Source organism: Paramormyrops kingsleyae, chromosome 15 (assembly GCF_048594095.1).
Source record: "Paramormyrops kingsleyae isolate MSU_618 chromosome 15, PKINGS_0.4, whole genome shotgun sequence".
NCBI lineage: Eukaryota > Metazoa > Chordata > Actinopteri > Osteoglossiformes > Mormyridae > Paramormyrops > Paramormyrops kingsleyae.
In genome coordinates this window covers 13,694,794-13,710,363 of record NC_132811.1, presented here as the reverse complement: position 1 = coordinate 13,710,363, position 15,570 = coordinate 13,694,794, and the positions used below count along the sequence as shown (strand labels likewise).

Here is a 15,570-nt window from a genome sequence, read left to right as displayed (position 1 = left end):
CACTTGTTTTACATTTGATCTGTGATCATTTTCTATTTTCTGATAGGAGAGGGGAAAAAAGTAAAACCACCACCTGAGTTGAGATGGTTCTGCAAAAAAATGTGACAACCAAGTATTGGAAATAGAACCGAAAAGGTCGTTTCAGCTTCTGCTGTGTAGTTCAGAAGCTCGTGATGACAGAATGACACCTCTTCTACATCACGCTACTCTCCTCCAGCTCCCGAGAAGATCTGTGATTTAATCCTTAATCATCCTTCATTGTCTGCAGCATGTTTGTTTCGGAGCATGAGTATGACGTTGTTTTCCTTTATTTATTTATTTTTTTCATTTTAAGTGCAAAGGCACAAGTAAGTTTGTTTAATTAAGTACATTTATTAAATGATCGGCAAATCATAATGAAACTGGGATTTGGGGAGCTCATCAATAAATTCCTGAGCTATAATAGAATTAAATATATGGGTAATAGAGGTGTGAAGACTCAGACTTGATTGAGGAAAGGATTTAGGTTTGAAAAGTAATAGGAAATTGCTGTACTTTGACTGGGTTATAGAGCAAGACGATTGCATTAAGTATCTCCAATAGGATGCCCCATAGGATTGAACCACATCTGAAGGATGCTTGGGATAATGGATATGTTTAGCTATGTTTTGCATAAACTAGTGATGAACAAGAAGGTATGTCGTTTATTAAAAAAAAAAAAAATGAAAACAAAGTATGCACTCAGCAGCACCCACCCACAGAGTATGGAGTACATATCACGGCGAGGTTTGTTCCCCCCCTTATGGAGCGTGTCGTCTCGCCGTGTGCTCCACCACGCCGTGTGGGATGCCGTGCGTTCCTCTGCTTAATGGAGCTTGGCAATCAGCATCTTCCACAGCATCTCCCTCCCGAGAGCAGCTGGCTGCAGAGATGCTGGGGGGGCGGGTGGGGGTGGGGGGGGGGGGCTGGCTGCAGAGATGCCTCTTTTTTTCTCCTTTTCCTATTCAAAAATAATCCTTCAGCGGTGAAGCGCTGTCACACTCTGCAATGTCTCAATAGCAGAAATGTAAGGGGTTCGGGGGGGGGGGGGGGGGCTGGGAGATTTGAGTGCATGTTTGTGTTGAGGGAGCGGTATCATGGGCTGTCGTGATCACTGAACACTCAGTGGGGGGGGGGGGGGGCAAGGGGGGGGTGCCAGATACAAAGGTGAAGTAAAGGGAAGGTGTCAACTATGTGTGTGTGTTTGTTCTTCTGCAGTGTGACATAGCTAATCAGTTTACCATTTGCCATATGCATCTCTCAGGACGCTGGGGCGGGTGGGTTAGTCTGATTATCTGTTCGACCTCCTTGGATTGTGCCTCCTTCAGGTTCATTAGCTAGACTCCCTTCCTTGTCTGATTAAACGAGTAGCGACCCGGATTACACGTGCCCCCCCCCCCCCCCCCAGGTGCTGCTCTGGACCTGGTTCGAGGTCACTAAAGCAGAAATACAAGACTAGCTTTAATATTTATGATATAAGGCTCTCTATGGCAATTCGCTCTGGGCTTTTTTCCAGCTTCCTCCAAATGAATCCATTCATCAAGGTGAGACGACTCTCGTGTGTATGTGTGTATCCATTCACACCCACCATAACTTGATAATTGTGTTCATTCATCTATATTGTTCGATCTTTTTCCTATAAGAATCAAACCCCGACATGGGCTCACTTTCTCTGTATCTACGTTGGAAAATGTATGTATTTTTTCCCTACAGCATTTATGGATCTTGCTGTAGAGTATTTGGGTTTCCTTATAAAACCACTCCTTGTTTAGCGACCACTTCAGTTGGTGACCATTCACAAATATGGTGATAACACTGCATTCATTGACCTGGTCATTGAAACAAAACATGATCGCTAAATGGGGATTGCTTGTACATCTTTGTTGTATATAAAAAATAAAGTGTTTAATAAACCTTGTAATATGTTTATGCACTTTTGCACCTTATATGCATTAAAATGAACGTAAGCAAGCACTCATGCTTAAAGACTGTTCCTGAGAGATCAGTGATAGAGAATTAAGGGTAAAATATGCATTTTGTAGTGTTGATTAGACCAGTAGAGAATCTCCTTATGGCTAAACCGACCAACTCTCCAACATCTGCTCCGGTGTCAGCACACCGTAACGGCTGCTTCCCCCCCCCCCCAGTGAAAGACGCCATGACTCCCATCAAGTTCAACAGATGGGGTCTCCCCGACCTGCACCCCGAGAGCATGCGGGCGAGCGAGCCGTGGGTGTTCGCCGGCGGGGACCTGGCTGGCCATGCGCACACCACTGTCGAGTCAGTCAATGATGGCAAGCAGGCTTCCTGGCACATCCACAAGTACATCCAGGTGCTCGACGCCATGCTTCAGTCATCCGCCAGCTTGCCGTCGCGTCTTCCCGCTTATTCTGACTGACTCCAGCAGATGCTGAGAATTAAGACCCATGTTAGGGCTAAGAAAACAGTGTAACAAGGGAAGCGCTGTGAAGCCGATTAAAATTACAGAGACAGGCTTTTACATATGCGCCAGGCAGGAATCCTGTTTTTTTTTATTGCCTGCTGTGTCTAATTAAATATGTGTCATTAAATTTATTAATGCTCACTGTAAAGTATTCCAACCAGCAATAACCTAGAGAAATGTTTTTTTTTAAGTTCCTTTTATCATTGGTGCACTTTAAGTTCAGTCTCAGAGTTTGGAGTTTACTGGTATAACTGGAGGCAGATCGAGGTAAATGCCCACCCAAGTTAGCCAGGTGTCACAGAGGGGGCGAGTACCATGCCGATAAGGCGGGCTTGAGCCCGACCGCGCGGCATTCGGCGTTTTGTCAGGGGCGGGGTTTGGCGGTTAGCTCCGTTGCCTGTCGCTTCTCTACGGTGACGCCTACCATTGGCCGAATGCCTATGGCACCAGTGTAATAATCACTCTCCCAGAGCTGGTCTGGCCGTCACGTAAGGTGTGACCTGCTGGGCTTACTGGCAGTTCCAACCTGGGAAAAAAACAACAAAAAAAATTCAATTACACATTCAATTAACAGTGTACCTGAGTCCTATTTCGAATGCTTTTTATAGGCGTTGTGGTTTTCAGTCCTATTTCGATATTTAATTATGCCATTAGAAGTACAGTGTATAAGTAGATCATAAGTGTCAGCTATGCATTGCGATCTTTTATAATGTCATGTGTCAAAATTGAGCTGAATAAATTAGCTCTATTTAAGTAGAGGTACTGATAAACTTAGGTAAGTTTTCAGGCTTATCCATGGTGGCGTAACAGACCAATAAATAATAGAACATTGAACAATTGTTCAATTTCATACTGCCTTTTCAGTTATATGACAGTTCATTTGTTGATTATCCAGCTGGTGGTGTTTACACTTTGAGCCGTTTCCAGCTGAGATTATCACAAAAAGAACAAGTGACCGTCGGAGAAGTGAGTTTGACTTCTCGCCATAATGAAATGCACGGAACAGCCACAGTGTTGCATAATATATCACATGCCACCCAGAAAGGACTGGGCGTGTTTGGGAGACGCTTGGAAAGAGCGGCTGCACAGGGGACAGTATGGCTTTAAATGTTCAAGTTATAATTTATTATTATTATTATTATTTTATTGTAAAAACATCTGTAAAAACAAAGTGATAATTCATATTTAAAACTGCTGCATAGCTACAATATTTAGTTGATATACAGTTTCTTTCTCTGGGAAGCCTATGGAAACATATATTAATGAGCTTACTAATTACTTTAAAGTTATATAGACAAACTATGAAATGCAGGATTGCTCTTAATATAAAAAATAATGTGGTGCTGTAGTTGTCATCATATTCAGCTGCATTACTCTTACAGATGTACTCGTAATGGAAGGTGCATCTATAAGCTATTCTATGAAATGAAACTTTTCTTTGACTACTATAAATTACCATTTAAAATATATTAAATGTTATTACATATAAGTATAAGGACCAGACTCAATTAACACTTAAGTGTGGAGTATCATTTGAATTGTATATTTCATATATATAATTTGATGTTTTTCGTTTATACAGCTCTAGTTAATGCAAAAAATATTACTCTGCCTTTGCTTATGAAATATCACTGTGTGCCACTTGCAGGTTTTATGTCTGAACTAAAGTTTAATGAGGTTCATTTGCATAAGTGTAATGAGTTTTTATTTAGATATAAAGTAAATACCAAAGTTTAATGCACGTGTGCAGAAAATGAATATTTATGATCATAGGATGGGAGGTTTGTTTGTATTCTGGATGTTATGTATTTTTTATTAATTTTTTTTACCCCCGTTTATGGAGTCACACGCTTTCCAGTGCTTTGGGTGGTCTGCGATTCCCTACTTCTGATGCCTGTGCTCTTGTGATGATTTTGCTTTTGGCGAACAATCCTTTTGTGAGCCCAAACCTGATGCATCTTGTAAAAAGAGCAGGAGATCAAATTTGCCCACAATGGGGGGAGAAAGAAGATTAAATGCCAGATTTTATGTGCACGACTTAAGAGTTTTAATTTGCATAGACCTCTACGTTAAAATCTGCAAATATTTAAACTTGCCTTTTTGCGCATTTTCTACATTTAAGTATATAATTGAAATTTAACTACATTCCAAACACTGCACATGCCTACTATACAAGCTGGCTATCTTCATTCTCTGCCCTTCGTATGCTTTCCCTATGCTGTCTTCATGCTTGCCAGGGTGTTATTTACTATGCTGATGTGACATTATTATAGAAGCAATTATGGCGCCTCGATAAACACTTTGCTAATTAAAGTGAGTACTGATGTATGACTGTTTTCCCTTTATATCATAAGGAGTAAAAACGTGCAGAATGATTCTAAAACAAACAGTCTGCTACCGTATCATACCGTCAATATCGTCCTTCAGACGTCATTATATCCTTTCATGTGAAACAATAAGTGAATGATGACATCACACTATTATCTAGCTCTCGGTGTAATTGGTGGGGAGATTGGAGAGAGTGGTAGTGATGGGACCTGTATATGCTTTTGTTTACAGTCGCTCCACGGCGTGACAGTGGACAGTGACGCCCAGCTTCCCCTCTTCTATTCCGCCATTGACACTGTGGACGTCGGCGTGAAGATCGCTGGGATCTGCTTTCCGAACCCTTTCGGCCTGGCCAGCGCCCCCCCCACCACCAGCGCGCCAATGATCCGCAGGGCCTTTGAGGAGGGGTGGGGCTTTGCGGTCACCAAGACCTTCTCCCTAGACAAGGTACGTGAAAAGCCCATCTGACATCAATTTGTCTGTCCATCTTCTGTAATCATTTATCCAGTACAGGGTCAATGAGAGCCTGGATCCCATCGCAAGCAGCACAGGACACAAGGCAAGGGGACATCCTGGATGGGATGACTTAACCAGAAGAGTTTATTTTATTTTGGTTATTTATTAGGATCAGCCATTTTTATAGTGGCAGTCTGTACTCATAACGTCTTCGTACTATTTCATCACAAAGGGTGACTTAATACGCTGGTCAGATACATGGTCTTGAGGAGTTCCTTGCAGGGCACAGGCTGACGACATTTTTATGACTGCTTTTGAGAAGAAAGAGATGTCTTTATTGAGGGAGATTTGAGACCTGTGACCCAGTGCGAGATATATAGTCGCTGTTTATAGAGTGTTAAGCACTCCATGTGTTCCTGTGGTCTGGCATGCGTATTTCCTGTACCCTTCGATGCGATTCCTGTTCCGCTACCACAGAGCTACTAAGAGTTATCTCATCTTTTTCATTTGTCTTCGTAGTGATGAGGTAAAAATTAGTCATTGCAGAAAGAAAAATGTCTGTGTGTCTGTGGCTGAGTATGTATTAACGCCATTCAGATTTCCGAAGCCTCCACGTCTTTGGACCATAACATAACATAACATTTCACGTGTTTGATTTCCATTAGGAGTCTGGTTACTGTTCATGCTGCCAGTTAGGGTTTGGTGAGGAATCCAGAATCTGTTTTATTCCAACTGGTCAAGCATAAATGAACATGGGTTCACAAGTTCATCATGAGCCTCATCCTGGAGAAGCTGTAATGTTGCGTGTCTTTTTGCTTAATGCTAAGCCAGTCGATGCTGGCTTTCTGTAATTATGGAGATCGATTTAAAAATAACACAACATGCAATATATGCAATATATACCAAGGGCTATAAGTTCTCTTGTACCAGTTATATTGCTCTCAATTAAGTGATCCATAATTATAGCTATAACAATCATCATCACCATCATCATCATCAGTGGAATAATCCCTTTTACTGCAACCCTGTTCAACACTGAATTGTTGCATAACTGTTGCATTATTGTTTAAAAATTTTAGTGCTGGTATTTCCATAACAATTCTAATGCCTACATAGCTTAATAAATCTTAGTTATCATGTGCTAACCTAATACAAAAGGATGAATTAATCTTGAATAAAAATCAAAACTTAATGAGAAAATTCACAGTGATTTATAAAATGACTTTTTCTTTTTCTTTTCTTGTTCTTTTATTAATATTTGCAGTATGTTGATGCATTTTCTTTTCGTTATTATTATTATTATTATTATTATTATTATTATTATTATTATTATTATTACTGTAGCGAGAGATGCAGTGTGTGTTTAGATGAAATACTGTATATGCAGAAAAAAATCCCACGGTTATTGGTTAACGTTCAGAAGTGATAACCAAAATGATAACCTAGACCGTATTAACATTGCAGATTATAGTTCTGATGACATAGACGTCCGCTTGCCTGCCCCACCAGGGGAGTTTGATGTGAATTAATTAGTAGCTTGTTTGAACATATGCTTTGAATTGTATTATCCCACATCCAGGTTGATGGTGAAGATTGACAGCTGAATATTGTTCTGATTTGGCGTCAAATATGTTTATGTGAACTTTGTTGCTTTTTTATGAGTATTGCATCTAGCCCAGCTCCTGTCCTCCTCCCTCTACCTCTGACATTTGTAGACGTCAGATTAAGGTCCCTTACACTGTTGCATCTATTGGCTGTCAGCGTGTGGCGAAATACCAGCTGATATCACAGTAAACAGAAGTCGCATTATTCTTTATTGTATGCCGTGTGTGAAAGATTGCGCTGTGCTTTCTTTTGGGAGTAAGATAAAGAAGTTCTTAATGTCAATATGAGTGAATAGGCGGCTCTGTGCTATCATTAAACTTAAACATGAGGGACTTCTTTTTTAATATCCTGTTCCTTGGTATCACTCTCCTATCTAGGCATTACCATAGTGCGGCATTGATACTATTTCAGATGTATCAGGGGAAAAGCTGTGTATTGAATCTGTCATTAACTCATAGTGGAGAAGAATCTCTGAAAGGTTAAACCTGCAAGCTATGCTGGTATTAAGTATGAAGGCATGCTTCTCTGTAAATGTTTAGCTTTGTTACCTCTAAAATATCCAAGACCTTGTATTTCTGGTCACATCACATCAAATATCGGAAGGCTGCGTCTCTGATTTAGACCATCCCTTGTTAATTATAATCCCCAAAGATCTATTTCGGCGTGGCACACGGAAGCTGGAGAGGCGGCTAATCTTTGATGGATGGACCACAGGGGCCCAATTAGCCCTTTAACTGATCAAAGTGAGATAGATCACTGGACCATGTGGCTACCTAAGGAAGAGCTGCAGCTCACCGTATGGGAAGTGCCAGGCTCAGGGATTACACCTGTAACTGTTAATAACCGACATAAGCAATAGGGACTCTTTATATAACCCAATAGGCAGTTCAGTGTAATTGTCCTTTTCAGGTATTCATCCCTACAAAGCTTGATGACCTGTCAGGTACAACGGAGAGCGTGGTGAACTGAGATATTATTAAATGGTAAATGTGGAGGTTGGTCTTTCATGCCATCTTGAGTTTCTATGGATTCTCAACAATTAAACCTGTAACACTGTGCATATTTCTGTGTGTGCCATATGCCCCTGAATCCTTATAATGATGCAGAGAAATTCAAGAATGTGTGAACCATAAAAATTCTGCCAAACTTGTGGAGCTTCCGCAAAGTTTCCGGAATGTTGATTTCAGCTTACCTACCTTGTAGTAATGAAAGCAAATTCCACCTGTGGTCATGAAAAATGATTCTGATTCTGAGTCCATCACAGGAGTAACATGTCTCATCCTGCTGTGCGTCCGGAGAAGTTGGTAAATCTGGCCTCCGGTGACTGAAGCGTCACACGAAGGTGACAGAGGTGATGACTTTTGAGATTGTCAAGCCGAGTGATCTCCTGTGTACAGATGCCATGCCAAGCTCATGCATGATGCAGGTGTCAGTCAATATGTGGTATTTACCGTGTTGTAATGCGGATTCCAAGTTTATTTTCATAGTGGTGTAATCCGGAAATGCATTTAGTTATTAAGCAGAAGTGAATGGGATGAGTAAAGTACTGTGACTTCTGACGTGTACTCATTGTGTTCCTGACCTATGGAAAGCCAGGTATCACTGTTGTTGGGTATCCATCTTAATTCTTTATGATTCGATGCCTGGAATAGGTCGTTAAGAGTGGAACTCTTGTTTCTTTGTCTTGTTTTGATGTTCCTTTGCACTGTTCAGAACCCTGCAAAGACGAAGGTGAAGTATGCGTTTAATGTATGCACCTGTCAGAGGCATTAGACCAATGATTCCATTAGTAGTGACTGACATATATTTATATATTATAGACACGCACACAAAAACAGCTCATTTTTTCATTTATTTAGAATCATTTTCTGCAGCTGATATGAGTCACTACCCTTCCTTCGGACAGAAATGTTTGAAAGCCGTGAGAAACTGCTTACAGTCAAATACGATCTGTCTCCGAGATCTCTTCTTCCGAAGGGTTTGCGAAGAGTTTACGATTGACACGACCGGTTTATCGTGCGGTTTGCTCTAGTGTCAAGGGGGAGTAAAGCAAGGCACTGTGGACTCTTTCATTAAAACCCAACCTGTCTGTCTCCTGCCATACTATACGTCTAATTATTAGTGTTCAGCAGCTGATTTTACACTCCAAAATTTAACTAACATCATTACAGGTGATGTTTTCCCCCCCCTCCCAAATCTATGTAGAAAACAGGGCTGTCAAAGCAGTCAGTAGGATCTGAGAGGTGTTGACTAATTGCCTGCTAATTAAACAGTAAATTGTCTAATTAAGCTGACGGTTAATTAGGGTAAGCTTGCACAGCAGTCCTGTAGAATTTTTTTTTTTCAACTGGGTGTCTGGGAAGCAGCTTGTATAATTGGCAAACTGGCAGTGACTGGTGAGGAACATGACACTGGGAAGTGGTGAGACGGAGTGTGACAGTATCGGGATGTGCAGGAAACATGGAGCTTGTCACGTGTGTGTGTTTGTGCGTGTTTTCGCTAAGGGTGTGTGTGTGTGTGTGTGTGTGTGTGGGGGGGGGTTCCTTCATACAACCACTGCTGAGCAGAGGTGGGGAGAAATACCAGATATAAAAAAAGAAGCTTTGTTTCTTGTCTGTGTTTGTCTACTGCAGCCTGGGGATCGCTCGGGCTTTCATTTTAAAACACTGAGCCAATTTCGTTCCATCATGTAAAAGCTACAGTCGATATCTGTTGTTTTTCATCTGTCGGGACACCGTGAATATAAGTCTTGTCAAAAGAGCGTTGTTTACTCCTGGACCGAAACTCTTGACTCCCCATTGCCCATATGGGATGTGTCTGGCAGCCCATTCAGTGATGTGACCAAGGGTCTATTGCAAAGTCAGAGATGCTCATTTCCTCGCAGTGTGGGTACAGCCAGAGCTTTGAAATGTGAAATGATGATAAACATTTTCTGAACCACATGCAGGGTCATCATTACAATGGGGCTAACTGAGGTCAATGGGAACATGAATCTGTGTGATTAATAATAATAATATTAATAATAATAATCAGACAGGCAGACAGACAGACAGGCAGGCAGACAGACAGACAGATAGATAGATGTAATTAATCATACATTTTAAAATTTGTTTGCTGAGTAATATTTTTATTTTGATACCCAGGAATATTAGCTGCTGAATAGAGAAAAGGTTCCCTCAGTGATGGTGTAACACAGGAAAGGGATAAAAGGGAAAGAATATAAAAAAAAAACTTTGAAATTGTATTACAGAGGAACACCTTCTATTGCGGGTGAGTTCCAGGAGATCCGGAAATAGAATTACAGCTATTATGCTAACTGATTCAATGCGACTGCCTTATTTCTCAGTGCTGTTAGTGGTTTGAAGAGACGGATTCAGCTCATCAGGAGGGCCTGCTAACTATATTCACACCTTATAGTGAAGCGACAGAAGGAGAAGAGTCCTGTAAGGGGGTGGGAGCTCGAGGTCAGAGACCAGCATCTCACGGCATGTGTGGGTCGCATTTAATATAAATAGCGTATCATTGTATGTACTGAGGTATTTAGACAGGGGAGTGATAATTACAGCGGAATTACTCTGGAAATCCGGTCATGGTATAAACAAATGTCATGTGATTACTGTACTTGTGCCATCATGAGGTCTGATGCTTTCAATATCCGGCAGCGTGTGTCTGGGCCTCCTTGCATGGGAATTAGCAGATAATCTGCTTGGTTGAGTAGCCAAGTTCGCATCAGTTGTGCTTGGTTTTGAGAACGACAGGTTTTTCATTCCTAATTTTTGCAGAAATGTATATATTTTTTTATTTATTGAATAATGTATGTTGTATACATCTGTCTGTCCATCCATCTTCCACTGTCTTACCTTGGACAGGGTGGTTGTGCTGTTCAAATGAAAAGATGGAACTGAGGTTTTTTTGTAGTTTACTGCTCTCTGATATACTTTAACTGTGGTATTTGTGGGGACACGGAAGGGTCAATGGGCTTGTCGTCTGCAGGGAGGATGTAGCCCTGGTGGGAAGAGGTAAGAATGGTTACATAAACAAAGAACGGACCCCCGTATGGGACTGTTTAAGTGAGAAAGATGAGTGTGTTGCAGTGCAGAAACAAATGGCTGTGCGTGTCGCCCATTTAAGACACGGACAACATCGGATAAGACAGTGACCCATAAAGAAAACCCACAGTGTCAGTGTGGCAATATTAGTGAAGAATGGCAGCCCAGGAATGTGGAGACATGATGCGCAAATGGGTGATCTATTAGCTACACCCCGTCGCGCGATCAATACAGGATCGGCGTGCATGTGTGCCAGCGAGCGGTGCTACCACTGCCTGAGAAACCTGTCCGCCATCCATGAAAGAGTATCCAATTGGGGAGAAACGTAAAAGGATGCTTCGGGAAGACTTTGCAGTCAGCTGCGTTTGATGGAAGGAGCCTGCGCGGTGTGCAGGGTTTGTGTAAAGTTCAGGTGCAATGACATCTGCAGAGCTCTTCAAGTTGTGTTTTCCTTTAGTTTTAGCTCTGCTTTTTAGGCAAAGTGCGTTATGTTTATTTGCTTTTTTTTTGTTTATTCATTTAGTTAGCTGTCTGCTTGTTTGCTTATTTGCTTTTAGATATGAGAGACGACTTAATCCTTTAAAAATCTGATTGTAGAATATGTTTAAAATGTTATTGAAACTAGTTTTGTAACACAAAACAGACAGATGCTAATGAGCTATTTGACAAGAGCATATACTGTACTGTAAAAATAACTGATATCAAGAAGTTTCAAGATGTTTTATTGGCTGTTTGTAACTAGTGCGCTGGAATGCATATTCATTAAGTCACACCAAGTACAAAGAATTAACAGTGTACAGATAAATGCATATTTATTAAATACATTTATTTAGTAAACAGCTGACATGCAATAGTGAGAAACCAGTGAAACATTGCAATTCACATAAAGAGTTTTGAATTACTGAGAATTTAATTTGGGGAAAGTTGGCTTTGGGAATTAAAGATTCCGACCTGATTCTAGGCATGAAGTATCAGTTCCCACATATGCCCAGGTCCATTCACATATATGTGTCTCCACCGCTGTGCCAGACAGTGGGTGAACAATGTGCTCTGCACTCCAGGGCTGTGGAAAAACACAGTAGACAAAATATACAAAAAGGCAGATTGACCAAAATAAGTGAGCCGAAAATGTATTTGTAAAATAATTTGAATGTATGAAACACTTGTGACAAAGCAACCCCTGTGCGAATGCGAGAAGCAGGGGGCTATCGGCATACTTATTAATAAATCAGGAATGTCGGAACTCTTATAAACAGCACTGAAATGCAAACATGGCACTGTTCTTAAAAGTGTGCAGGATTTCAGATGTATAGATGCCGTTCATTACCCAGCTGTCCTTGTGCTGTCACGGCTGGCATTTACCCCCCCCCCCCCCCATAAAAGCTGTGCCAGGGGTGCCATGTTGACAGAAGGCCCGCTCATTAGATTCTCCGGCAAACATGAGGCACAGTGAAATGCACCCCACGCTGATGCCGGTGCACCAGCCTAGCTATTTTTAATTCTGTTTGTGGGGGGGTTTGCAGAAACCTGCTCTTTCATTTATAAAAATATATAATGATGTATGAGAAGGATAAGATGTATCATTCAACTTTTTTGTCTTTAACTGATATTTACTCTCAAAATATTTGGTTCTCCAAAAATATTTCTTTATGTGGAGACATCCATCCTCAGCAACCACTTATCGAGCACAGGTCACGGTAAGCCTGCAGTCTACGCCAGGAAATAAAAATTGCAGTTGCTTGTTTTAATGCCTTTTCATTGGCATTTCCCTAAACTCACTTTGTCTGATCTTTCTTAAATTAAACACGAGGACAGGTTGTATTTACGAGTGATTTGATGGCGTTAAAAGGTTGTCACCCGGTTTGTCACTATGCTGCCTTCCTGTGTGCGGATCTGACCACTGGATGTTGCAAATGGATTAAAGGTTGCAAGTTGTTAAGGGATAGCTACAGAGAAAGCTTTAGAGGAGCTGAGCTTAACTTTGTCTGCGGTCTATACCCGCATCAGTCAGGATTACACAGATCAATGGATATCTTCATGGGCTATAGTAACGGTAGGGTTCTGTTTTGGAGAAATGGGGAATTAATGCCTTCACGTACCATTTCCCAGTCTGTTTCCAATGCTGCTCCCTTTTCCAGTTGGTAATAATTATAAAACACTCTTAACTTGTTCATTGTTTAGTCCCTCCCCTTTATCGTAAAGACATGAACATCTATTACTATATAGATCGCACATAGAACCTGTTTAAATTTATGTTAAAATCAAAGAAGCAGTTAATTAGGTATCGCACATACCTTGTTGTATCAAGGTATGATATTTAAAAAAGGTCGTTAAAAATAAGGACAAATGAAGAATATCTCCCCTGCTATTAAAATATCGATAGATCTAGGTAACTAATTGTAAGATTAAATGCAGGTTGTGAACCTAGCGTAACAAAAGGTTTTACTATTTACTAATAACTAAGAGGGAATTTTTTTGAAAGCATTTGAATAAAAGATTTAATTGTTAATTCTTTTGGTCTCACACATTTAAATTTCTCCCCTGAGCGCTCTTGGATAATACTGTGTTAAGAGTGGTCAGCCAGCCAGTCTGTCTGTTGGCCAAGGCTTATCCCTGGGTGTGTTAATATGTGTGTCAGTTTGACGTTGCCATCTATGCACCAGGTCGTATCCCCAAACTCCCCCTTCCAGAAAAAAAGAAGTCTTGTTGCGGTAGCAGTAACAAGCCGCGTGTTAAACCTGACAAAGACGAATGTCATCAGCAGCCCAGAGCAGCGGGAGCAGCAGCAGAAACACCAGCACCTCTTTTTTTTCAGAGAATGTTCTGGAAGCATTGCTTTAGACAGCCAGGCTGTGTCTGGGAACTGACACGGACAGGCTTTGATTTCCATGTCATGGGTATTTGCAGTGATTAATGCTTCAACTTGGGCGACTCAGTGTTACTCTGGTGCCTTGAGATTCTCAATGTAAGTGGTGCACTCTCTCAGAACCACTGAGCTTCCAGTTTTGAGTTTTATTTATAATTGTATTTTAAAGCTAGTTTGGCGCTATGTTACACCAAAGTCCGCATTAATATTCTTTGGCCTTTCCCCTGCAGGAAATGCATGACATACAAATACAGAATTTGTACATCACGCCACAAATCACGCCGAATTTACAGTTTCCTTATATTCTAATACAAATATGTGAAGATTTATTTATGAATAAAAAGCATCTCTGTAGGCCATTAACTTTGTAGCATAACCATCATCGTGCGACGCTGTCAAAAGAACCTCGCAGCATGTCCGGAGGGGTACAGTATGCAGTGGTGACCACTTGCTATTCGTTATCTTTCCAAAAATATAGGGAAATGAAGAAGTACTTACACTGCAGCTTGAAACGGTTCAGAAAGCTTGCAGACATGGGGGATATTGCAGTAATGAGCAGCAAGCCTGACTTATCTTTAAAGGCGTCTCTGAGTATATAAGAATATTTCTGTTGCCGCAAAAGTAGCTTAAGTTGTAATGTGCCAGAGGCAATCTACCAGATATATATAGGTGATAACACAAGCACTAGAAGGCTAATGCTTTTAGTAATGACTGAGACATGCCCATCTATCTCCAGAATATTATTATTATTTTTTTATGATTGAAGGGGGAAAAAATGAAAAAGCTCTGCCTGCAGCCACAATTTAAAAAACAGAACTAAGACTGAGAATGTGCGTGAATTGCTTTTTAATAAATGCTGTAAGTTGCATGTATGCATTTGTGCAATGAAATGCTTCAGTTAGAGTTATGCCAGTTTCGTTATTATATTTATACGTAGACACACAGGCTTATTCATATATTAATTTATGTCGTAATATCCATCCATCTATCTACCAAGCATTTATCCAGTGCAAGGTGATGAGGCAATGTTTAATATGTTAGCAATAAAATACAAATACAATAAAAACAATTACAATGCCTTAAAGACCAAACCAAGAGAGAAATGTAGGATAATTTTTGCTTGCATTGCTTCCTGCAAACAGATTAAATCATCCTGCTTCATCCAGGACCTGATACTGTTTCTCTAGACATGCAACCAAAGATCGACACCTCAGAGCGATGTGATATTTGATGTGACGTCAGTGGCAGCGGCCCTCGTACGGCGGCCCTCGTACGACAGCCCTCAGAAGGCGGCCCTCGTATGGTGACCCTCGTACGGCGGCCCTCGTACGGCGGCCCTCGTACGACAGCCCTCAGAAGGCGGCCCTCGTATGGTGGCCCTCGTACGGCGGCCCTCGTACGGCGGCCCTCAGAAGGCAGCCCTCGTATGGCGGCCCTCGTATGGCGGCCCTCGTACGACAGCCCTCAGAAGGTGGCCCTCGTATGGTGGCCCTCGTATGGTGGCCCTCGTACGGCGGCCCTCGTACGGCGGCCCTCAGAAGGCAGCCCTCGTATGGCGGCCCTCGTATGGCGGCCCTCGTACGGCGGTCCTCAGAAGGCGACCCACGTAATGCGGCCCTCAGAAGGCTGCCCGGGATTTCCTCAGGGCAACAGAGCCGTTTTAAAAAAGTCTAATCTTGCTATGGAAGGGAAGAGAAGGAAATGGGAAGAAAAACACTTAAAATTCATCACCATTAACCTCAGCCTCCCAAGATAATGACAGTTAAAGTCTAAGATAATTGTAGTCGAATGATTGTCTGTGTCAG

The 15,570-nt window shown here is 41.5% G+C and overlaps 1 protein-coding gene across 1 annotated transcript in view; it reads left to right on the top strand.

Moving 5' to 3' along the window:
- Positions 1 to 15,570, top strand: part of dpyda (dihydropyrimidine dehydrogenase a) — a 121,281-nt gene that overhangs the window by 47,809 nt on the left and 57,902 nt on the right. Inside the window, exons 12-13 of the mRNA XM_023804550.2 lie at positions 2,166 to 2,350; positions 5,021 to 5,236. Coding sequence (XP_023660318.2) covers positions 2,166 to 2,350; positions 5,021 to 5,236 — 401 coding nt within the window. The remainder of the gene's footprint in view (positions 1 to 2,165; positions 2,351 to 5,020; positions 5,237 to 15,570) is intronic.